This window comes from Mobula birostris, chromosome 1, assembly GCF_030028105.1.
Source record: "Mobula birostris isolate sMobBir1 chromosome 1, sMobBir1.hap1, whole genome shotgun sequence".
Lineage (NCBI taxonomy): Eukaryota > Metazoa > Chordata > Chondrichthyes > Myliobatiformes > Myliobatidae > Mobula > Mobula birostris.
The window spans coordinates 5892542-5916944 of NC_092370.1; the positions used below are offsets into that span (position 1 = coordinate 5892542).

The 24403-nt window shown below is 43.9% G+C and overlaps 1 protein-coding gene across 1 annotated transcript in view; it reads left to right on the forward strand.

Moving 5' to 3' along the window:
* The window catches only part of cdh17 (cadherin 17, LI cadherin (liver-intestine)), a 180142-nt gene that overhangs the window by 112540 nt on the left and 43199 nt on the right, over positions 1–24403 (forward strand). The window contains exons 14-16 of the mRNA XM_072251931.1: positions 4591–4721; positions 16337–16567; positions 19260–19379. Coding sequence (XP_072108032.1) covers positions 4591–4721; positions 16337–16567; positions 19260–19379 — 482 coding nt within the window. The remainder of the gene's footprint in view (positions 1–4590; positions 4722–16336; positions 16568–19259; positions 19380–24403) is intronic.

The following is a 24403-nucleotide window of genomic DNA, read 5'->3' on the forward strand; positions in this document are numbered from 1 at the left end:
TTTTAACAGATGCAATTTTGTTGATAAATGTCTGTTATGGAATCTATTATAGAATAAACAGAAATATTAGCTTGCTGATTATTATATTATGTTATATTATATACAGTGGATTCTGGTTAATTGTGTCACGTACCCTGTGACGGGAATAAAGAACCAGCAGAAATGGAAAACACTTTGGAGTCCAGTATTGCTATTAACTAATAATATTTATTAGTAACTACGCAATACAGTAATATAAATGTAGATAAATCAAACAGGTTAGCAATGATTATATATAAGTAAGTAAATCAGTAAGTGTGGAAATATATATATGAAAAACCAAGCTTCTTCAAGTCTAGGGGTAACATAGAAACATAGAAAATAGGTGCAGGAGTAGGCCATTCGGCCCTTTGAGCCTGCACCGCCATTCAGTATGATCATGGCTGATCATCCAACTCAGAACCCTGTACCAGCCTTCCCTCCATAGCCCCTGATTCCTTTAGCCACAAGGGCCATATCTAACTCCCTCTTAAATATAGCCAATGAACTGGCCTCAACTGTTTCCTGTGACAGAGAATTCCACAGATTCACCACTCTCTGTGTGAAGAAGTTTTTCCTAACCTCGGTCCTAAAAGGCTTCCCCTTTATCCTCAAACTGTGACCCCTCGTTCTGGACTTCTGTGGTAAAAAGATAGTCTTACGATGATGAGTAAAGTTCAGTTCAGTTCATGGTATTGAGTTGAGTAGTGATGGAGAGAGGGAGAGATTTGAGTCTTCAGGTGAGCTGACACTGTCGAACTTCTCGTTGTCCTCCGAAATCCTTTAAAAGTCACCGACTGTGACCACAACAAAGGGGACCAGTTTTCTGTGGTGGAGCTATCACCCAGGCAAGGGTGGACACATGGACAACTCCCCACTGGTCACTGTCTTTTCTTTTCACTGCAAGAGCCACTGATCGATCTGCCTGATCGATCCTCCAAAAACCCACTTTTTCTGCGGGCACAACAAAGCTCATTCAGTGTCCAAAACATGTGTCTGAGGTCTATCATCTGACCTATTTTATCTTCCTGTGCTGAGCACCGACTGTCTCTCAAATAACTCCGCCCTTCTCTGTCTGTGGAAGAATACAAGCAGGCGATGTCCTTGGAGAAAGTATAAACAACCTGTGAGCAGTCTTCGTCTCTCTCTCTCTTTCTTCCTTTCTCTTTCACTTTTCAAAGCAAGATATCGGTGTTAAATAACCCTCTCTCCCTCATTTCAAAAGTTCATAGGGGTAACCAAGCACAATTCATAGGGGTGATTCAGGACCCCGTCACAATTGGGACACATCAGATCCAGTACATTTTGGTCCATTTAAGCAGCGCCCCAATTAGCCAAAGTTTCATGGAAATAGTTAAAAAGATATAAAAAGGACAAACTAAGCACTTAACTGAAATACAGAACAAATTAGAGCACTACCTACACAACTATGAAACTGTGTATTAGTTCCTGATAGTGATCGATGCAGGAATTCATCCAGGGAACGCTGCCGTGATTAGTTCCTGATAGTGATCGATGCAGGAATTCATCCAGGGAACACTGCCGTGTTCTTTTGATTGACTGCAAATGAACAAAATCAGCACAGGCACCTGGTGTAACTGCTTTCATACAATGCTTTCAGCAACTGCATTCTCCAAATCTTCATTTTCATTGTAACATTCCAGATGGTTGTCGATACTTTGAAATTTTTCCTAATTTGTTGAAGTCGAGAAATCATTTCACTTTCACTCCCAGTCATTTCTGGCATCTCCAAGTCTGAATGCCTGAAACCACTGAATTGTCTTTCTGATTTCTCACCAGCTATCAGTGACACAAATCACTGCTTTTTGAACTCAGGCACATGCAACTGACGCTATTTACTCGAAACGTGGTGTAATGTCTAACTGCCACACAAGTGCGCACATTTGACACCAGTTAGAAACTGATCAGCAACATCTAGTGCCCTAATTAAGTGGCATAGTGTTTCAAACAAACGAATGGAATCCCAGCAACTTTCTAGATGAGTTCTGTTCTTTAAGAGTTGTCCCAAGGAAGTGACTGCCCCTATTTATTGATGACTCAATTAACCAGAATCCACTGTATTAGCTTATTCATATATATTGCTGGGCTATTATATATTATACATTACTTATTATATTTATGTTATTTATGAATTTATTCAACATCCATTGACTCACATTTTGTTAGTCAAAGCATGGTGGAACTAAGTTAAATAATGTTACTCATAGCTTTTGTTAGATTGTTTAAAGAATAATTGCGTAACGATCAATAGGAGGAACAAACTGACCTTGGTGCCATTAAAACGTCATCAAGACATTTGGTAAAGAAGATCACTGTGAAACTAAGAGCAATATAAACAAAAGCAGGGTTAGGTCAGATAAACTGTCAGACCTGCTTCCTCATTCAGTAGGTTCATGAATGAGCCAACCATTGTTGGAGTTCCACTTTCCTGGCTGAATCTCCTATTCTTTGACAATTAAATTTATTGTTGGAGCATAGGACATTACAGCACAGTACAGGCCCTTCGGCCCACAATGTTGTGCCAACCTTTAACTAAGATCAATCTAACCCTTCCCTCCTACGTAGCCCTCTACTTCACTATTGTCCGTGTGTCTATCTAAGAGTTTCTTAAATGCCCCTAATGACCATATATAACCATATAACAATTACAGCACGGAAACAGGCCATCTCAGCCCTTCTAGTCCATGGCGAACTCTTACCTTATCCTATTCCCACCGACCTGTACTCAGCCCATAACCCTCCATTCCTTTCCTGTCCATATATCTATCCAATTTAACTTCAAACGACAACATCGAACCTGCCTCAACCACTTCTGCTGGAAGCTCGTTCCACGCAGCTACCACTCTCTGAGTAAAGAAGTTCCCCCTCATGTTACCCCTAAACTTTTGTCATCTAATTCTCAACCCATGCCCTCTTGTTTGAATCTCCCCCATTCTCAATGGAAAAAGTCTAACCACGTCAACTCTATCAATCCCCCTCATAATTTTAAACACCTCTATCAAGTCTCCCCTGAACCTTCTACACTCCAAAGAATAAAGACCTAACTTGTTCAACCTTTCTCTGTAACTTAGGAGATGAAACCCAGGCAACATTTTAGTAAACCTCCTCTGTACTCTCTCAATTTTATTGACATCCTTCCTATAATTCGGTGACCAGAACTGTACACAATACTCCAGACTTGGCCTTACCAATGACTTGTACAAATTCAACATTACATCCCAACCCCTATACTCAATGCTCTGATTAATAAAGGCCAGCAAACCAAAAGCTTTCTTCACCACCCTATCCACATGAGATTCCACCTTCAGGGAACTATGCACCATTATTCCTAGATCCCTCTGTTCTAAAGCATTCTTTAATGCCCTACCTTTTACCATGTATGTCCTATTTTGATTAGTTCTACCAAAATGTAGCACCTCACATTTATCAGCATTAAACTCCATCTGCCATCTTTCAGCCCACTCTTCTAACTGGCCCAAATCTCTCTGCAAGCTTTGAAAACCTGCTTCATTATCCACAATGCCACCTATCTTAGTATCATCTGCATACTTACTAATCCAATTTTACACCCCATCACCCAGATCATTAATATATATGACAAACAGCATTGGACCCAGTACAGATCCCTGAGGCACACCGCTACACAGCGTCCTCCAATCTGACACACAGTTATCCACCGCTACTCTCTAGCGTCTCCCATCTAGCTACTGCTGAATCCATTTTTACTACTAACATATCTGTCTTTACCACTGCTCTGGGAGTGAGTTCCACACACCCACCAATTTGTGTGGAAAAAGAATAATGCTTCTGGGATATTTAAGAACAAACAGGAGAAAGTCTGCAGATGCTAGAAATCCAAAACAACACACAAAAAGTGCTGGAGGAACTCAACAGGCCAGGCAGCATCTGTGGAAGAGAGTAAACAGTCAGGATCGATGAAGGGTTTTGGCCTGAAACATTGACTGCTTACTCTTTTCCGTTGGAGGTTGAGATCCTCCAGCATTCTGTGTGTGTTACATTGGGGATATTTAAGAACAAACATGAGACAGTCTGCAGATGCCAGAGATCCAAAGCAACACACACAAAATGTTGGAGGAACTCAGCAGGCCAGGCAGCTTCTATGGAAAAGAATAAATAGTCGACGGTTTGGGCTGAGACACTTCTTAAGGACTCTTCTTAAGGCTATTTAAGAGACTGTTAGATAGGCATGTGGATGCTAGAAAATAGAAAGTTATATAGGAGGGAAGGGTTAGATTGATCTTGGAGTTGGTAGAGGGTTGACACAACATCGTTCCATCCTGTATTCTATGTCATTATATTTCAGGCAAAATAATTGCGCAGAATCATTAACTCTTGCACTCTTCACAGCTGCTGGCTGACATGCCAAGTATTTAAAGCAATTTTGCTTTACTTCTCATTGAAGTATTTTGTTGAAGAAACGATTAGCAACGATTACTTTCCACTTATTAATTGTACAGTGCGGCAGCTGCTGAGAAATGTATGTTATTCTGACTGAACGGTAACTGTAAAGGACTGCTTTTGATTGACTAGGTACTGGCTAACAAAAGATCCTCGTAAATGGTTTTATATTAACAACCGGACTGGAGAAATTTTTACTCATGGTAATTTGGATATGGAGAAGGAAAGCCATTATAAAATAGAAGTTACCGCCATGGAGGAAGGTAAGGACTTAAATTAATTCTTAACGTGAAAAGTGTCATAAGACAAACAAGAGTCCACGCTGATGTGACGTTGAAGTTGTATATGGCATTGAAGAGACCTATTTTGGAGAATTGTGTGCTGTTTTGTTCACCTTCCTACAGGAAAGATGTAATCAATTTGAAAGAGTACAGAGAAAATTTACAAGGATGTTGTTGGGTCTGGAGGACCTGAGTTATAAGAAAAGATTGAATAGGTTACAACTTCATTCATAGTCATAGTCATACTTTATTGATCCCGGGGGAAATTGGTTTTCGTTACAGTTGCACCATAAATAATTAAATAGTAATAAAACCATAAATAGTTAAATAGTAATATGTAAATTATGCCAGGAAATAAGTCCAGGACCAGCCTATTGGATCAGGGTGTCTGACCCTCCAAGGGATAAGTTGTAAAGTTTGATGGCCACAGGCAGGAATGACTTCCTGTGACGCTCTGTGTTGCATCTCGGTGGAATGAGTCTCTGGCTGAATGTACTCCTGTGCCCAACCAGTACATTATGTAGTGGATGGGAGACATTGACCAAGATGGCATGCAACTTGGACAGCATCCTCTTTTCAGACACCACTGTGAAAGAGTCCAGTTCCATCCCCACAACATCACTGGCCTTACGAATGAGTTTGTTGATTCTGTTGGTGTCTGCTACCCTCAGCCTGCTGCCCCAGCACACAACAGCAAACATGATAGCACTGGCCACCACAGACTCGTAGAACATCCTCAGCATCGTCCGACAGATGTTAAAGGACCTCAGTCTCCTTAGGAAATAGAGACGGCTCTGACCCTTCTTGTAGACAGCCTCAGTGTTCTTTGACCAGTCCAGTTTATTGTCAATTTGTATCCCCAGCTATTTGTAATCCTCCACCATGTCTACACTGAACCCCTGGATGGAAACAGGGGTCACCGGTACCTTAGCTCTCCTCAGGTCTACCATCAGAATCCTTAGAATGTAGAAGACTGAGAGGAAATTTGATAGGGGGTCTACAAAATTATGAAAGGTATAAAAAGGGTAAATGCAAGCAGGTTTGTTCTGCCGAGGCTGGAATCTAGAGATCATGGTTTAAGGTGAAATGTGAAAAGTTTAAGGGGAACATAAGATAAAACTTCTTCACTCAGAGAGTGGTGAGAGTGTGGAATGAGCTGCCAGCAGAAGTGGTACATACCAGCTAGATTTCAATGTTTAAGAGAAGTTTGAATTGGTACACGGATGGTAGGGATATGGAGGACAGTAGTCTGGTGCAGGTCAATGGGAGTAGGCAGTTTAAATGGTTTGGCACAGACTAGATTGGCCAAAGGGCCTATTTCTGTATTGCACTTTTCTATGACTCTATGACTATGGTGGCACTTATCCATTGTGTCTGACAATTACAGGAAACCTGTACGGGAGATTTTTTTAAAGTGGAAAAGCTGTTGCATTGGGGCAGTTCCATTCTGTCGACCTCAGAAGTCCGGGTCCAGTGGAACGAATAGTCTTCACAAACTGGAGTCTTCCTTGGTTACAGTGGATGACCATGACATCTTCTGTGCCTTGTCATGCCCTTCACTCTCCACGGAGGGTTGCGGTACCCCTTTCCTGCCATTGGATCTCACAGTAGAGTTCATCCGTCCGTCCTGCCAGAGCCGACTGTGCATGCTAGGACAGGCATGTTCCGTTTGGCTATCACAGGTAGTTAAAACCATCCAATGCATCACTGGCCCCAGTCAGTTTGTCATTGATCCAAATTAGCCTTGTTCCATCTAGTCTTGTTTTGTTTATATAAATCTATTTTATCTGCTAAGCCTTAGAGATTCAGGTCATTTTGTCACTCTGCCAAATTCCAGTTCAGTCAAAATGCATCATTGGCACCGCTCTTTAAGAAGGGAGGAAGGCAAAAGAGAGGAAATTATAGGCCAGTTAGCCTAAACTCAGTGGTTGAGGAAGTGTTGGAGTTAGTTATTAAGGATCAGGTTTCGGGGTACTTGAAGACTAATGATAAAGTAAGTCAAAGTCAGCATCGTTTCTGTAAAGGGAAATCTTGCCTGACAAATCTGTTAGAGTTCTTCAAAGAAGTAACAAGCAGGGTGGACAAGGGAGAGGCAGTGGATGTCATTTACTTGGATTTTCAGGAGGCATTTGATAAGGTGCATTTCATGAGGCTGCTTAGCAAGACAAGATCCTATGGCATTAGAGGAAAGATACTGGCATGCATAGCGGAATGGCTGACAGGCAGGAGGCAGCGAGTGGGAATAAAGGGAGCCTTTTCTGGTTGGCTGCTGGTGACTAGTGGTGTTCCTCAGGGGTCAGTAATGGGACCACTACTTTTCACATTGTTTGTCAATGATTTAGATAATGGAATTGATGACTTTGTGGCAAAGTTTGCAGATGATGTAAGATAGGTGCAGGGGTAGGTAGTGCTGAGGAAGCAATGCAATTGCAGCAGGACTTTGACAAATTGGAAGAGTGGGCAAGCAAGGAGGCCTACAAACCTGACTCAGTTACACCAGTTCTGTCTGGAGGAATGGAACAAAATTCCAGCAACTTACTGTGAGAAGCTTGTGGAAGGCTACCCAAAACATTTGACCCAAGGTAAACAATTTAAAGGCAATGCTACCAAATACTAACAAAGTGTATGTAAACTTCTGATCCAATGGGAAAGTGATGAAAGAAATAAAAGCTGAAATAAATCATTCTCTCTACTATTATTCTGACATTTCACATTCTTAAAATAAAGTAGTGGTCCGAACTGACCTAAGACAGGGAATGTTTTCTAGGATTAAATGCCAGGAATTGTGAAAAAACTGAGTTTAAATGTGTAAACTTCTGACTTCAACTGTATGTCTTATGTCTATGTCTTATAATTCCGCTTCTATGTCTGAGATTCTCAAACCAACCTGCCTGGCACCAACAATCATTCCACAGACAGAGTCATTTCTTCTCCCTTTCTGCTGTCTGGTCTGAACTACAACGGAACCTCTTGACCATCTCTGCATGCTTTTGTGCATTGAGTTGCTGCCACATGATTGGCTGGTTAGATATTTGCATTAACGAGCAGGTGTACAGGTGTGCCTAATAAAGTGGCCCTGAGTGTATGAAGTGCAATCCACCCCACCACCACCTTGTCCTGACAAAAAAATCCTCAAAGAATGACGATCTTTTTTCCAATACCAGAATCAGCTACCTTGTGGGATCTCTGGTAGTCTGCAGGATAAAAACTGAGACCAATAGTGTGGACATCCCTCCTACAGATGTTACTACCAGGGAGGTACCTTGGTCAAATTCCTCATCCTAACTTTTAGTATCAATTCCTTCAGAGGTGCTTTGAGGAGAACTTTGTAAAGTTATGCTGCAGCTTTATAAAACTCTAGTTAGGCTGCATCTGGATTATTGCATACAGTTCTGGTCGCTCCATTATAGGAAAAACGTCAAAGGTTTGGAGAGGGTGCAGAAGAGGTTTACCAGGATGCTGCCTGGATTAGAGGGCAAGAGGTTGGACAAGCATGGGTTGTTTTCTTTGGAGCACTGATGGCTGAGGGGAAACGTGATAGAAGTTCATAAGGTTATGAGGAACATAGATAGAGTAAACAGACAATATCTTTTTCCCAGGGTTGAAATGTCTAGTGCCAGGGGGCATGCTTTTAAGGTGAGAGGGGGTAATTTCAAAGGAGATGTGGGGGGCAAGCTTTTTTTTACAAAGAGAGTGGTGGGTGCCTGGAATATGCTCCCTGGGGTGGTGGTAGAGGCAGATATGTTAGGGACTTTTAAGAGATGTTTAGATAGGCACATGAATGTGAGGAAAATGGAAGAACATGGACATTGTTTAGGCAGAAGAGATTAGTTTAGTTGGCCATTTGATTGGTTCAGCACAACATTATGGGCCGAAGGGCCTGTTCCTCTGCTCACTGTTCTGCGCTCTATGTTCTTCATGAGCAACTCACAGGATCTCAGACGATACTGGAGATAGAGATTCCAGGACTGGTCCAGAGAGTTTCCAGGTCAGGTGCACAACGTCACCAAAGAGATACATCTTCTGGTAACTTTAAGTTCAAGGCTGAAAGTAAAATTAATATCAAAGTACATCTATATCACCATTCACAGTAGAATGTAGAAACATAATAGAATGAAAAATAACACACAAAAACTGACAAGCAACCAATACGCACAAGTTCAAAGTGCAAAGTAAATTTATTATGAAAGTACACGCATGTCATCCTGAGATTCATTTTTTGTGGGCATACTCAATAAATTCATATCAGAATAATAACCACAACAGAATCCATGAAAGACCGCACCGGCTTGTATGTTCAAACAGTGTGCAAATACAAAATGGGAAAAATAACCAGAAGACAAATTGCACCAATGAAAAATACAGAAGGAAATTAATAAGACATGCGTTGTAGCCTGAGTCCACAGGTTATGGAATCAGTTCAGTGCTGAGTTGGGTGGCTCAGCAGGCTAGGGTTGGAAGAGTAATCACTGTTCCTGAACCTAGCAAAGTTTAACAAGGAATGGGTGTGGTGGAACGCAACATTTTTCCTGGAGTACTAGTGGCAGCTAGGACACTCCTGGAAAATCTAGAAATGTGTTATGGTCATTATTCTATAGATTTATTGAGTATTCCCACAAGAAAATCACTCAGGGTTGTATATGGTAACATGTAAGTACTCTGATAAGTACTGATAAGTACTACGCCAGTTCGCCTACCAGCCCCGACTAGGAGTTGAGGATGCCATCGTCTACCTGCTGAACCGGTGTCTACACCCACCTGGACAAGCCAGTGAGCACTGTGAGGATCATGTTTTTTGACTTCTCCAGTGCGTTCAACACCATCCGCCCTGCTTTGCTGGGGGAGAAGCTGACAGCGATGCAGGTGGATGCTTCCCTGGTATCATGGATTCTTGATTACCTGACTGGCAGACCACAGTACGTGTGCTTGCAACACTGTGTGTCCGACAGAGTGATCAGCAGCACTGGGGCTCCACAGGGGACTGTCTTGTCTCCCTTTCTCTTCACCATTTACACCTCGGACTTCAACTACTACACAGAGTCTTGTCATCTTCAGAAGTTTTCGGATGACTCTGCCATAGTTGGATGCCTCAGCAAGGCAGATGAGGCTGAGTACAGGGCTACGGTAGGAAACTTTGTCACATGGTGTGAGCAGAATTATCTGCAGCTTAATGTGAAAAAGACTAAGGAGCTGGTGGTAGACCTGAGGAGAGCTAAGGTACCGGTGACCCTTGTTTCCATCCAGGGGGTCAGTGTGGACATGGTGGAGGATTACAAATACCTGGGGATACGAATTGACAATAAACTGGACTGGTTAAAGAACACTGAGGTTGTTTACAAGAAGGGTCAGAGCTGTCTCCATTTCCAGAGGAGACTGAGGTCCATTAACATCTGCCGGACGATGTTGAGGATGTTCTACAAGTCTGTGGTGGCCAGTGCTATCATGTTTGCTGTTGTGTGCTGGGGCAGCAGGCTGAGTGTAGCAGACACCAACAGAATCAACAAACTCATTCGTAAGGCCAGTGATGCTGTGGGGATGGAACTGGACTCTCTGTCGGTGGTGTCTGAAAAGAGGATGCTGTCTAAGTTGCATGCCATCTTGGTCAATGTCTCCCATCCACTACATAATGTACTGGTTGGGCACAGGAGTACGTTCAGCCAGAGACTCATTCCACCGAGATGCAGCACAGAGTGTCATAGGAAGTCATTCCTGCCTGTGGCCATCAAACTTTACAACTCCTCCCTTGGAGGGTCAGACACCCTGAGCCAATAGGCTGGTCCTGAACTTATTTCATAACTTACTGGCATAATTTACATGTTACTATTTAACTATTTATGGTTCTATTACTATTTATTATTTATGGTACAACTGTAACGAAAACCAATTTCCCCCGGGATCAATAAAGTATGACTATGACTATAACTATAATAACATTTACTCTGAACTTGAACTTTGAACTCTAACACGGTGCGTTAGAAGCTGCAGCTGGTTGCACTTTTCACAGTTGTGGTCATTGGGGTCACTGGAGGCCTCCCTGCCTTCCTGCATCCCGAAAGAGGAGCTTTCCACTCTCCTGCCTGGCATCCCCACTGTTCTAACTGCTGGCGGAACTCAGCAGGTCAGGCAGCATTGATGGAAAGGAATAAACAGTCGGTAGTTCAAGCTGTGACCCTTCATCAACACTGGAAAGGAAGGGGGCAGAAGCCAGAATTGGTCCCACAACCTATGGACTCACTTTCAATGACTCCCATCTCCTGTTCTCCACACGTACTGCTTGCTTATTTATTTATTTATTAATTATTATTCCTGTTAGCAACACACACACAATGCTGGAGGAACTCAGCAGGTTAGGCAGCATCTATGGAAAAGAGTAAACAGTCGATGTTTTGGGAAGGTGAGGGGTAGAGAAAAATCGAACAGTGATGCAGGGTCTGATGAAAAGACAAAGTAGCTTGTCGATATAGGTCATAGAGGTGTATAAAGTTTGAGGGGCATAGATGGAATAAATCCAACAGGCTTTTCTCACTGAGGTTAGTTGAGGCTACAACTGGAAGCCATGGGTTAAGGGTGAAAAGTGAAACCTCTTCACTCATGGTGGTGGGAGTGTGGAATGAGCTGCCAGCAGGTGATGAACGCAGGTTCCATTTCAACAGTTAGGGTATATTTGGACAGGTAGACGGATGTGAGAGGTATGGAGGGTTATGGTCGGGGTGCAAGTTGGTGGGACTAGGCAGATTAATAGTTCAACATGGACTAGATGGGACAAAGGACCTACCTGTGCTGTAGTGTTCTGCAGCCTAGGACTCTAAATAGACTGGTGGTTTATAATGTGTAGAAAACAACTCTGTACTGGCCTGTATTCAGGCAATTCTGAATTTTTATTACATTACAGTTGTTACCTCATTCAAAGGGAGCTTTTTCATCCTTGTATCTCACAGTTGTTTTTTTCATAAATAGGGATGATGGGGATGTAGTAATCTTACTTTCAATCTTTAACTGCGTACATAGAATAGTTACGGAGGACCTAGATCATTTAGAAATGACAAGTAAGCAGAGACAAAGTAATAAATCTGTCATCATTTTAGAACACTTTGTACCTATAATCATACTAAAGTATAAATGTCAAGGTATTGGGCAATGTGGAATTAATGTTTGAAATTAAGAAGCAGGTTCCATCCCACCCAGAATTTTCCGAGTGGAACTCTGAAGAATTCATGGTCTAAACATCAATATGAGCAAAACCCATGGTAGTTGGAACAGTGAAAAGTTCAAAGTAAATTTATTATCAAAGTACATGCATGTCACCACATACAACCCGGAGATTAATTTTCCTGTGGGCATTCACAGTAAATACAAAGAAACAATAAAGGAAAATAATACTAAGGATAAGCACAAGAAATTCTGCAGATGCTGGAAATCCAGAACAAAACACACAAAATTCTGGAGAAACTCAGCAGGTTAGGCAGCACCTATGGAAAAGAGTAAACAGACAACGTTTTGGACTGAGACCTTTCGTCTGGACTAGACAAGGATCTCAGCCCAAAACATCGACCATTTACTCTTTTTCATAGATGCTGTCTGAGCTGCTGAGTTCCTCCAGCATTGTGTATGTGTGTGTGTGTGTGTGTGTGTGTGTGTGTTGCTAATTAATTAATTAATTAATAAGCAAGCAGTACGTGTGGAAAACAGGAGATGGGAGTCATTGAAAGTGAGTCCATAGGTTGTGGGACCAATTCTGGCTTCTGCCCCCTTCCTTTCCAGTGTTGATGAAGGGTCACAGCTTGAACTACCGACTGTTTATTCCTTTCCATCAATGCTGCCTGACCTGCTGAGTTCTGCCGCCGGTTAGAACAGTGGGGATGCCAGGCAGGAGAGTGGAAAGCTCCTCTTTCGGGATGCGGGAAGGCAGGAAGGCCTCCAGTGACCCCGATGTACAGACTACGTGTGATCCTCAGTGATGTTTGTACTGAGGATCTTAAAGCTGCTCACCCTCTCAACCCCAGATCCACTGATGTCAATAGGGTTTAGCCTGTCTCCATTCCTCCTGTAATCCACAACCAGCTCCTTTGTTTTTGCGACATTGAGAGAGATTTTTTTTTGATACCGCTCTGTCAGAATGATGACTTCTTCTCTGTAGGCTGCCTCATTATTATTTGAGATTAGGCCAATCAGTGTAGTGTCATCAGCAAATTTAATTAGCAGATTGGAGCTGTGGGTGGCAACACAGTCAAGGGTATACAGAGAATAAAGGAGGAGGCTTAGGACACAGCCTTGAGGTGCATCTGTGTTGAGGGTCAGAGGGGCAGGGGTGAGGGAGCCCACTCTTACCACCTGCTGGCGATCTGACAAAGAACAGGATCCAGCTGCACAAGGCAGGGTGAAGGCCGAGGTCTCTGAGCTTCTTGTCGAGCCTGGGGGGCATTATGGTGTTGAATGCTGAACTGTAGTCCAAGAACAGGTAATGCTACAGTTGTTATGGGGGATTTCAACATGCAGGTAGACTGGAGGAATCAGGTTGGTACTGGCCCCCAAGAAAAGGAGTTTGTGGAGTGCCTCTGAGATGGATTCTTAGAACAGCTTGTACTGGAGCCTACTAGAGAGAACGCAATTCTAGATTTAGTGTTATGCAATGAACCGGATTTGATAAGGGACCTCGAGGTAAAGGAGCCATTAGGAGGTAGTGACCATAATATGTTAAGTTTTACTCTACAATTTGAGAGTGAGAAGGGAAACTCGGAAGTGTCAGTATTACAGTTGAACAAAGGGAACTATGGTGCTATGAGGGAGGAGCTGGCCAAAGTTCAATGGAACAATACCCTAGCAGGGACGACAGTGGAACAGCAATGGCAAGTGTTTCTGGGAATAATGCGGAAGGTGCAGGATCAGTTCATTCCAAGGAGGAAGAAAGATCCTAAGGGGAGTAAGGGGAGGCCGTGGCTGACAAGGGAAGTAATCGACAGTATAAAAATAAAAGAGAAGAAGTATAACATAGCAAAGACGAGTGGGAAGCCGGAGGATTGGGAAACTTTTAAAGAGCAACAGAAAGTGACTAAAAAGGCAATACGCAGAGAAAAAATGAGGTATGAAGGTAAACTAGCCAAGAATATAAAGGAGGATAGTAAAAGCTTCTTTCGGTATGTGTAAAGGAAAAAAATAGTTAAGACCAAAATTGGTCCCTTGAAGACAGAAGTGGGTGAATTTATTATGGGGAATGAGGAAATGGCAGACGAGTTGAACAGGTACTTTGGATCTGTCTTCACTAGGGAAGACACAAACAACCTCCCAGATGTAATAGTGGCTAAAGGACCTAGGGTAATGGATGAATTGAAGGAAATTTATATTAGGCAGGAAATGGTGTTGGATAGGCTGTTGGGTCTGAAGGCTGATAAGTCCCCAGGACCTGATGGTCTGCATCCCAGGGTACTTAAGGAGGTGGCTTTAGAAATCGTGGACGCATTGGTAATCATTTTCCAATGTCCTATAGATTCAGGATCAGTTCCTATGGATTGGAGGGTGGCTAATGTCCCTCTCTTCAAGAAGGGAGGAAGAGGGAAAACAGGGAATTATAGACCGGTTAGCCTGACGTTGGTGGTGGGAAAGATGCTGGAGTCAATTATAAAAGATGAAATTACGACACATCTGGATAGCAGTAACCAGATCAGTCCGAGTCAGCATGGATTTACGAAGGGGAAATCGTGCTTGACTACTCTTCTGGAATTTTTTGAGGATGTAACTATGAAAATGGACAAGGGAGAGCCAGTGGATGTAGTGTACCTGGACTTTCAGAAAGCCTTTGATAAAGTCCCACATAGGAGATTAGTGAGCAAAATTAGGGCATATGGTATTGGGGACAGAGTACTGACATGGATTGAAAATTGGCTGGCTGACAGAAAACAAAGAGTAGCGATTAATGAGTCCCTTTTGGAATGGCAGGCGGTGACCAGTGTGGTACTGCAGGGTCCAATGCTGGGACCGCAGCTGTTTACAATATATATTAATGATTTAGATGAGGGAATTAAAAGTAATATTAGCAGATTTGCCGATGACACAAAGCTGGGTGGCAGTGTGAAATGTGAGGAGGATGTTATAAGAATGCAGGGTGACTTGGACAGGCTGGGTGAGTGGGCAGATGCATGGCAGATGCAGCTTAATGTGGATAAATGTGAGGTTATCCACTTTGGTGCAAGAACAGGAAGGCAGATTATTATCTAAATGGAGTCAAGTTAGGAAAAGGGGAAGTACAACGAGATCTAGGTGTTCTTGTACATCAGTCACTGAAAGCAAGCATTCAAGTACAGCAGGCAGTGAAGAAAGCTAATGGCATGCTGGCCTTCATAACAAGGGGAATTGAGTATAAGAGCAAAGAGGTCCTTCCGCAGCTGTACAGGGCCCTGATGAGACCACACCTGGAGTACTGTGTGCAGCTTTGGTCTCCAAATTTGAGGAAGGACATTCTTGCTATTGAGGGAGTGTAGCATAGGTTCACAAGGTTAATTCCCAGGATAGCGGGATTGTCATATGTCGAAAGATTGGAGCGACTGGGCTTGTGTACTCTGGAATTTAGAAGGCTGAAAGGGGATCTTATTGAAACATATAAGATTACTAAGGGATTGGACACGCTGGAGGCAGGAAGCATGTTCCTGCTGTTGGGTGAGTCCAGAACCAGAGGCTACAGTTTAAGAATAAGGAGTAGGCCATTTAGAACGGAGTTGAGGAAAAACTTTTTCACCCAGGGAATGGTGGATATATGGAATGCTCTGCCCCAAAAGGCTGTGGAGGCCAAGTCTCTGGATGCTTTCAAGAAAGAGATGGATAGAGCTCTTAAAGATAGCAGAATCAAAGGTTATTGGGATAGGGCAGGAACTGGATACTGATTGTGGATGATCAGCCATGATCACAGTGAATGGCAGTGCTGGCTCAGAGGGCAGAATGGCCTACTCCTGCACCTATTGCCTATTGTCTATAACAGCATCCTCTCTCCGATAGGTTACCCTCTCTAGTTCAGGAGTCTGATTATTGAGGGGTAATAACTGTCCCTGAACCTGGTGGTGTGGGTTCTGAGGCTCCTGTACCTTCTTCCTGATGGCAGCAGTGAGGGGAGAGCATGACCTGGGTGATGGGGGTATCTGATGATGGATTCTGCTTTCCTGTGGCAGCACTCTGTGTAGCTGTGCTCAATAGTGAGGAAGGCTTTACCCAGGATGGACTGGGTGTGTCCATGAAGTTTTGCAGCCTTTTCTGTTCCTGGGCATTGGTGTTTCCATACCAGCCAGTCAGGATGCTCTCTACTGTGCATCCATAGAAGTTTGTCCAAGTTTTAGATGACACACCAAATCTGGACAAACTTCGAAGAAACTAGAGGCGCTGTCCTGTTTTCTTTGCGATGGCAACCCATCAATTCATCTACGTTTATTTCTCTCAGCATTTTTATTGAAGGCTTCTAGCACATGTAAGAATGAGCTACTTTTCTTATTAAAGATTTCAGAACTTATTTCTCCTAGTAGAGAGAAATGTGCATTTGAACTTTAAATCACTTCACAAATAAAGTCTCCTTAAGTTCAGTGCTAACCAAATTTTTGCCTTGCATTTTCTTATAGGCAATCAGTTAAAAAAATCCACTGTGGATATCTTCATCCATTTAAAAGATGTAAACGACAATTCTCCCAGATTAGCAAAAGACTCCTCCTGGTTTTTCATTTGCTTGCCAGCTGACGAAGAAAAGACAGTGACGATCCACGCCGTCGATGGTGATGTAGAGCTTGGTCCTCCATTCGAATTTGTTCTGGGTGAAGTGGCAGGCAAGCAGTGGACTGTTAAACCAATCAATGGTAGGTGGATTCCAATGATGAGGTTTTTGTTAATCAAACAAACTCCGTCACAGTTTCCCCATTCTATATTAGAATCTGAACTGCATTTTGAAGGCATTTGTTCTGTCTACGTGTACTCAATGGCCACCTCATTAGGTACCTCCTGCATCTAATGAAGTGACCACTGACTGTATGCTCATGGTCTTCTGCTGCTGTAGCTCACCCGCTTCAAGGTTTTGACATGTTGTGCATTCAGAGATGCTCTTCTGCACACCACTGTTGTAACGCATTAGTTATCGTTGCCTTCCTGTCAGCTTGAACCAGTCTGGCCATTCTCCTCTGATCTCTCTCATTAACAAGGTGTTTTTGCCCACAGAACTGCCGTTCACTGGATTTTTTTTTGTTTTTTTTGCACCAACATCTCAAAACTCTAGAGCAGGGGGGGTTCCCAACCTGGGGTTCAGTGACTCCTCAGTTAAAAGTAAGGCTCCAAGGCATAAAAAAGGTTGGGAACCCCTGTTCTAGAGACAATTGTACATGAAAGTCCCAGGAGATCAGCGATTTCTGAGATACTCAAACCACTCTCTCTGGCACCAACAATCATTCAACAGTCATAGATCACATTTCTTCCACATTCTGATGTTTGTTCTGCACGGCAACTGAACTTCTCGACCATGTCTGCATGCTTTTATGCACTGAGTTGCTGCCACATGATTGGTTGAATTTCCAGACGAGGCTTTAGTAACCCCAAAACACTCTTTGTCACTTTGCCACTGGGGATCACATTTTGTACTTGCAGCAGACTCATGAAGGAATCTCGACTGGAAGCTGCTTCAGCCTCTGGCTGGGACTGAGGGTTGAAATGTCATCTGATATCCTTGACATATCCCAATTTTAAATACAGTCTTCCAACCACTTGCCTTTCTTTACCTTCCACCTCCTCTCTGCTTTCCACAGGGATCGCTCCCTCCACGATTCCCTTGTCCACTTGTCCCTCCTCTCTTATCTCCCATTAGGCACTTAACTGTGCAAATGGCTAAATCTACATTTAGCCCCCACATCTCCTGCCTCACCTCCACTCAGGGCCCCAAGCAGTCCTTCCAGGTGAGGCAACACTTCATCTACGAATCTGCTGGGGTCGTCTGTTGTATCCGGTGCTCCCAATGTGGCCTCCTCTACGTTGGTGAGACCTGCCAGAAACTGGAGGACTGATTCGCCAAGTGTTACTGCAACATCCGCTACAAGTGGGGCTTCCCGGTGGCCAAACATTTTAATTCCCACTACTGTTGTGATGTGTCAGTCCGTGGCCCTCTTGTGCCAAGATGAGGCCACCCTCAGGGTGGAGGAGCAACATCTTATATTCCATCTGGGTAGCTTCCAACCTGATGGCATGAACATCGATTTCCCCTTTCAGTGAACAAATTCCATCCCCCCTTCCTCTATTCCCCAATCTGGCCTTTCACTTCTTGTCACCTGCCTATCACCCCCCCCTGGGTCCACTCCTCTTCCCTTTCTCCTATGGACCATTCTCCTCTCCTATCAGATTCCTTCTTCTCCAGCCCTTGTCCTTTCCCAGGCACCTGGCTTCACCCTATCACCTTCCAGCTGTCCTCCTTCCCCTCCCCCAACCTTCTTATTCCAGCTTCTTCCCCCTTCCTTTCCTGTCCTGATGAAGGGTCTCATCGACTGTACTCATTTCCACAGATGCTGCCTGACCTGAATTCCTCCAGCATTTGGAGTGTGCTGCTTTGGATTTCCAGCACCTACAGAATTTTTTTTTAATTTTATCCAAACCTGTTTCTTTCTTTATTTTTATTTTCAAGGTACAGTATGGTCGCAGGCCCTTCTGGCCCGACGAGCCCACGTCATCCAGTTACGCCCATGCGACCAGTTGACCAACTAACCCATCTGTACGTCTTTGTACTGTGGGATGAAACCGGAGCACCCGGAGGAAGCCCATGAACCCACAGGGAGAACATAAAAACTCCTCACAGAGAGTGGCAGGAAGTAAACCCAGGCTGCTGACACAGTAGTAGCCTTACATTCACCATTACGCAACCTTGCCAGCCCAAATTAGATTTAATTGAACTTTAATTCAATTTTTTTTCTCAGTTAACATCTGAAATCAGAAGTGCAAAGCACCACTTCAAAATAATCTAAATCAGATCTTCAATCATATGGGATTAATTAGCATGGGGGGGGATCCATTTTAAGATCATAAGACATAGGAGCAAAGTTTGCTCTACAGCCCATTGAGTCTGCTCCACCATTCCATCAGGGCTGATTAATTATCCTTCTCAAACCCATTCTCCTGCCTCCTCCCCATAACCTTTGATGCTCAGACTAATTGACAACCTATTAACCACTGCTTTAACTATATTTAATAATTTGGCCTTCATAGCTGTCTGTGGCAATGAATTCCACAGATTCATTGCCCCCTGGCTAAAGAAATTCCTCCTCATCATTGTTCTGACTGGACACCTCTCTATTCTAGGGCTGTGTCCTCTTGTCCTAGACTTCCCCAATATGGGAGACATCCTCTCCACATCCACTCTATCGAGGCCGTTCAATATTTGATATGTTTCAATGAGATCTCCCCTTTATTCTTCTAAACTCCAGTGACTATAGACCCAAAGTTCCTCATACGTTAATCCTTTCACTTTCTTTTGACTTCCTTTACTGAGAAAACTCACAACACCATTTTTCTTTGCAGGTACCCATGCCTCTGTCAGCATGAAATTTGGCAAGCATGAGGAAGAAACTGAGTATAAGATTGCTGTGACAGTTTCTGATAATGGCGTCCCACCTCAGAAAGGAAAAGATTTCATCACAGGTAAAGGTTCACAGGGATCTTCTCAAAAATTCGAAATAATTATTCATGCACAGTTTGATGTCAATGTCCTTGTTGCTTTCTCTCATTCCTTGTGATAATGTGTTCTGTGAATAGAGAGACTACGTCTTTGTAAGCTGGCTGCATAGTACATCAGCTGTAAAACGGGTGCTGAATTGGTTGTGGTATGACCTCTGCATTACTTGCACATGCTTTTTTTTAAGTTCTATTTAATTATAAGACATCTGACCTCAAGAATGTTTGATAGCTCTGGGTCTGTACTTGCTGGAATTTAGAAGGATGAGGGGGGATCTCATTGAAACCTTTCGAATGTTGGAAGGCCTAGATAGAGTAGATGTGGAAAGGATGTTTCCTATGGTGGGGGAGTCTAGGACAAGAGGGCACAGCCTCAGGATAGAGGGGCATTCATTTAAAACAGAGAAGTGGAGAAATTTCTCTAGCCAGCGGGTGGTGAATTTGTAGAACTTGTTACCACAGGCAGCTGTGGAGTCCAGGTCGTTGAGTGTACTTAAGGCAGAGCTTGATCGGTTCTTGATAGTACATGGCATCAAAGGTTACGGGGAGAAGGCGGGGAAATAGAGCTGAGGAGGGGTAGAAAGGATCAGCCATGATTAAATGGTGGAGCAGACTGGATGGGCCATATGGCATATTTCTACTCCTATATCTTATGGCCTTGTGGAGTGCTGCGTATGCAGGGCCCTTAACATTGTAAAGGAACCCTCCAATCCACCCAGCATTCTCTTTGACCTCGTAGCATCAGGCAGGAGGTACCATAGCCTTAGAACAAGAACCGTATTGCCCAGGCCATAAAACTACTGAACTCCCTGTCACCACCCAGGCCTCATCACGTATAAAGTACTAGCTGCGTAATACTGATTACTGTTTAACTTGTGTCGTAAATGCACCTCACCGCTTGTTAACTTGCTACTGGTGGTACTGTCTCGTGTGTTGTGTGTGAGTTAGATGTGGCGTATTGTGCACCTTGGTCCGGAGAAATGTTGTTTACTTTGGCAGTAAATGACAATAAATTGAACTTGAACCTGTCATTCAACCATGGTGGCATCCACCTGTCTCGAAGGACCAAGGGTGATGATGGTCATCATGACAAGCCTGGGCAGAAGGTATGGAGATCCTGAGATGCCCAGTTGTGAAGGCACCCCTCTCGGCCTCACCAGTGTAGTACCAAAGGAACATATGAAGCAATACGTTTGGCACCAGCTTGGCTGCAGGAGCTGCCGGACGGATCTTCAGTGACGTCCAGCCGCCTGAGGGGCTCTGGTTTTGCGGTCTGGGTTTACTCCTGTAGCCTTCGTCTCTCCGGAGGCTGCCTACAAGGCAGTGGAGCTACTTACCCACAGCTGGAGACCTGGTTCACACACACCAGGGGGCCTGCGTGTTACGTGTGCAGGGGCCAGACCTCCTCCTCTGTAGTTCAGCCTGAGTCCGAAAGGAGTTCAGTTTCCGTGTGTCGCCAGCGAGGAGGCACTACATGAGGCTTGCTGTTTTGAGAGGCTGTGTACTGACAGGGAGAGACTGACACATTCAAATCTCCTTTTCACAAGACTGGGAGCCAGCGGTGGAAGCTGAAACTGAAAGCGATAAGCACTACCCACTACACTACCATACTAGACGCATCACAACATGCATTTGACACCCTTATGGGTGTTAACTGTACATAAATACTGTACCCATGATTATAGACAACCGAAACAGCACTGCTACTCAGGGGCCCAGGTGAAAAACACGGTACCAACAGTCATACACAGCACAAGGCATGTATAGCACGTATAATTACGTTACATAGTTGTTGTTGAGGCTTGGAGCATCCAGAGGAAAGCCACGTGGTCACTGTGAGAATATGCAAACTCCTTATAGACAGCCAAGGGGACTGAACCCGGGTCACCAGCACTGTAACACATTACTTGGTAATTAATTAATTTATTTAGAGATACAGGGCAGATTAGCCCTTCCAGCCCTCTGAGTCACACCGCTCAGCAACCCACCTACTGAAAACCACCCTTGTCACAGGACAATTTACGATGACCAATTAACCCGCAAACGACTACCCAGTAGGTGTTTGGAATGAGGGAGGAAACAGGAACGCACGGAGGAAACCCTCACGGTCACGGGGAGAACGTACAAGCTCCTTACAGAAGGTGCTGGAATTGAACTCTGAATTCTGGCACCCTGAGCTGTAAGATCGATGCGCTGGCCGCTGTGGGGGCCTCCTCCCAAGATGCGTAAATTTGCATCTGATTTGTACAGATATGCAACATTCAAATCCGAAACATGCAGTACTCTGCAAAATTCTTCGGCACAAATATATAGCCAGGGCGCCGAAGGCTTTTGCACAGTACTGTAGTAATTTTATGTATTGCATTGTATTCCTGCCACAAAAACAAAACAAATGTCATGATATATGTGAGAGATGATAAACCTGATTCTGATATGGGTCTCTATTGTGGACTGAGAGTGGGAAGGGGGCAGGGAGAGGGGAATCATGGTTGGGAAAAGGGGAAAGGATAGGGGAGGGAGCGGGAAGCCCCAGACAGAAGCCCCATTCTGTAATGATCAATAAGCCAGTTGTCTGGAATCAAATGACCTGACCTGGCATCTCAGAGCTGGGTGTGTCTGTACCCGCACTTCCTCCCCCCGCCCTTGGCACTCCTTCTTTGCCACCTGCCCACAGCGCTACACCCTCACCATTCCCAATATCCTTCACTCCCACCCAATGTACAAACTCGCTCTCCGCTCCACGTTGACAGATAGATACAATACTGCACAAAAGTTTAAAGCACCCCAGCGATATATACTTGCCTAAGAGTTTTGCACGGTACAGTACTGTAAATAAGTGAAACATATTTTTACAAGGAAAAGAAATACAATTAGAACAAAAAAGTCTATTTGTAGTGAAAAGTGGCCATGGTGTTGCTGAATTGTGGCAATAAGGGAATCAGCTGGTTGAAGGGAAGTGGCTGTTCTTCAACCTAGTGGTGTGGGACCTCAGTTTTCTGTACCCCCCTCTCAATGGGAGCTGCGAGAAGACGTCATGGCTTGGATGTGGAGATTTTTGATGATAGGTGTTGCCTTCTCAAGGCAACACCTCGTGTTGATACTACCCGGTGGGGAAGCAGGTGCCCATCATGTGTTGGGCATTGTTTCCAGACTCTACAGTATTTTACTTTTGAATTAGCAATGTGGCCTCAGTTCAGAAGTAGCTTACAGACAGTGAAAGATTACATGCAAAGGAGAAGTTTCAACGATAAAATCAAAATCAGCCTGAATAAATTCAACAAGACATGTAAAAACTGGGAAGACATTACACTCAATAGATACACCTGGAGGAAATCTGTTCAAGAGGGAGATGCGCTACATGAGGACAACCTCCTCTATGCCACAGGGCAGCTGCAAAACCATAGAAACTACAGCACAGAAACAGGCCCTTTGGCCCTTCTTGGCTGTGCCGAACCGTTTTCTGCCTTGTCCCACTGACCGGCACACGGACCATATCCCTCCGCACACCTCCCATCCATGTATCTGTCCAATTTATTCTTAAATGTTAAAAAAGAACCTGCATTTACCACCTCGTCTGGCAGCTCATTCCATACTCCCACCACTCTCTGTGTGAAGAAGCTCCCCCCTAATGATCCTTTTAAACTTTTTCCCCCTCACCCTTAACCCATGTCCTCTGGTTTTTTTCTCCCCTTGCCTCAGTGGAAAAAGCCTGCTTGCATTCACTCTATCTATACCCATCATAATTTTATATACCTCTATCAAATCTCCCCTCATTCTTCTACGCTCCAGGGAATAAAGTCCCAACCTATTCAACCTTTCTCTGTAACTGAGTTTCTCAAGTCCCGGCAACATCCTCGTAAACCTTCTCTGCACTCTTTCAACCTTATTTATATCCTTCCTGTAATTTGGTGACCAAAACTGAACACAATACTCCAGATTCGGCCTCACCAATGCCTTATACAACCTCATCATAACATTCCAGCTCTTATACTCAATACTTTGATTAATAAAGGCCAATGTACCAAAAGCTCTCTTTACAACCCTATCTACCTGTGATGCTACTTTTAGGGAATTTTGTATCTGTATTCCCAGATCCCTCTGTTCCACTGCACTCCTCAGTGCCTTACCATTAACCCTGTATGTTCTACGTTGGTTTGTCCTTCCAACGTGCAATACCTCACACTTGTCAGTATTAAACTCCATCTGCCATTTTTCAGCCCATTTTTCCAGCTGGTCCAAGTCCCTCTGCAGGCTCTGAAAACCTTCCTCACTGTCTACTACACCTCCAATCTTTATATCATCAGCAAACTTGCTGATCCAATTTACCACATTATCATCCAGATCATTGATATAGATGACAAATAACAATGGACCCAGCACTGATCCCTGTGGCACTCCACTAGTCACAGGCCTCCACTCAGAGAAGCAATTCTCTACCACCACTCTCTGGCTTCTTCCATCGAGCCAATGTCTAATCCAATTTACCACCTCTCCATGTATACCTAGCGACTGAATTTTCCTAACTAACCTCCCATGCGGGACCTTGTCAAAGGCCTTACTGAAGTCCATGTAGACAATATCCACTGCCTTCCCTTCATCCACTTTCCTGGAAACCTCCTCGAAAAACTCCAATAAATTGGTCAAACATGACCTACCACGCACAAAGCCATGTTGACTCTCCTTAATAAGTCCCTGTCTATACAAATGCTTGTAGATTCTGTCTCTTAGTACTCCCTCCAATAACTTACCTACTACCGATGTTAAACTCACCGGCCTATAATATCCCGGATTACTTTTCGATCCTTTTTTAAACAACAGAACAACATGAGCCACTCTCCAATCCTCCGGCACCTCACCTGTAGACAGCGACATTTTAAATATTTCTGCCAGGGCCCCCGCAATTTCAACACTAGGGGAGATAAACAACCAAAAGCTCCAACCATTAACCATAACCACACAGCACCAGAATATGTAGATCCCAGACTGACCTC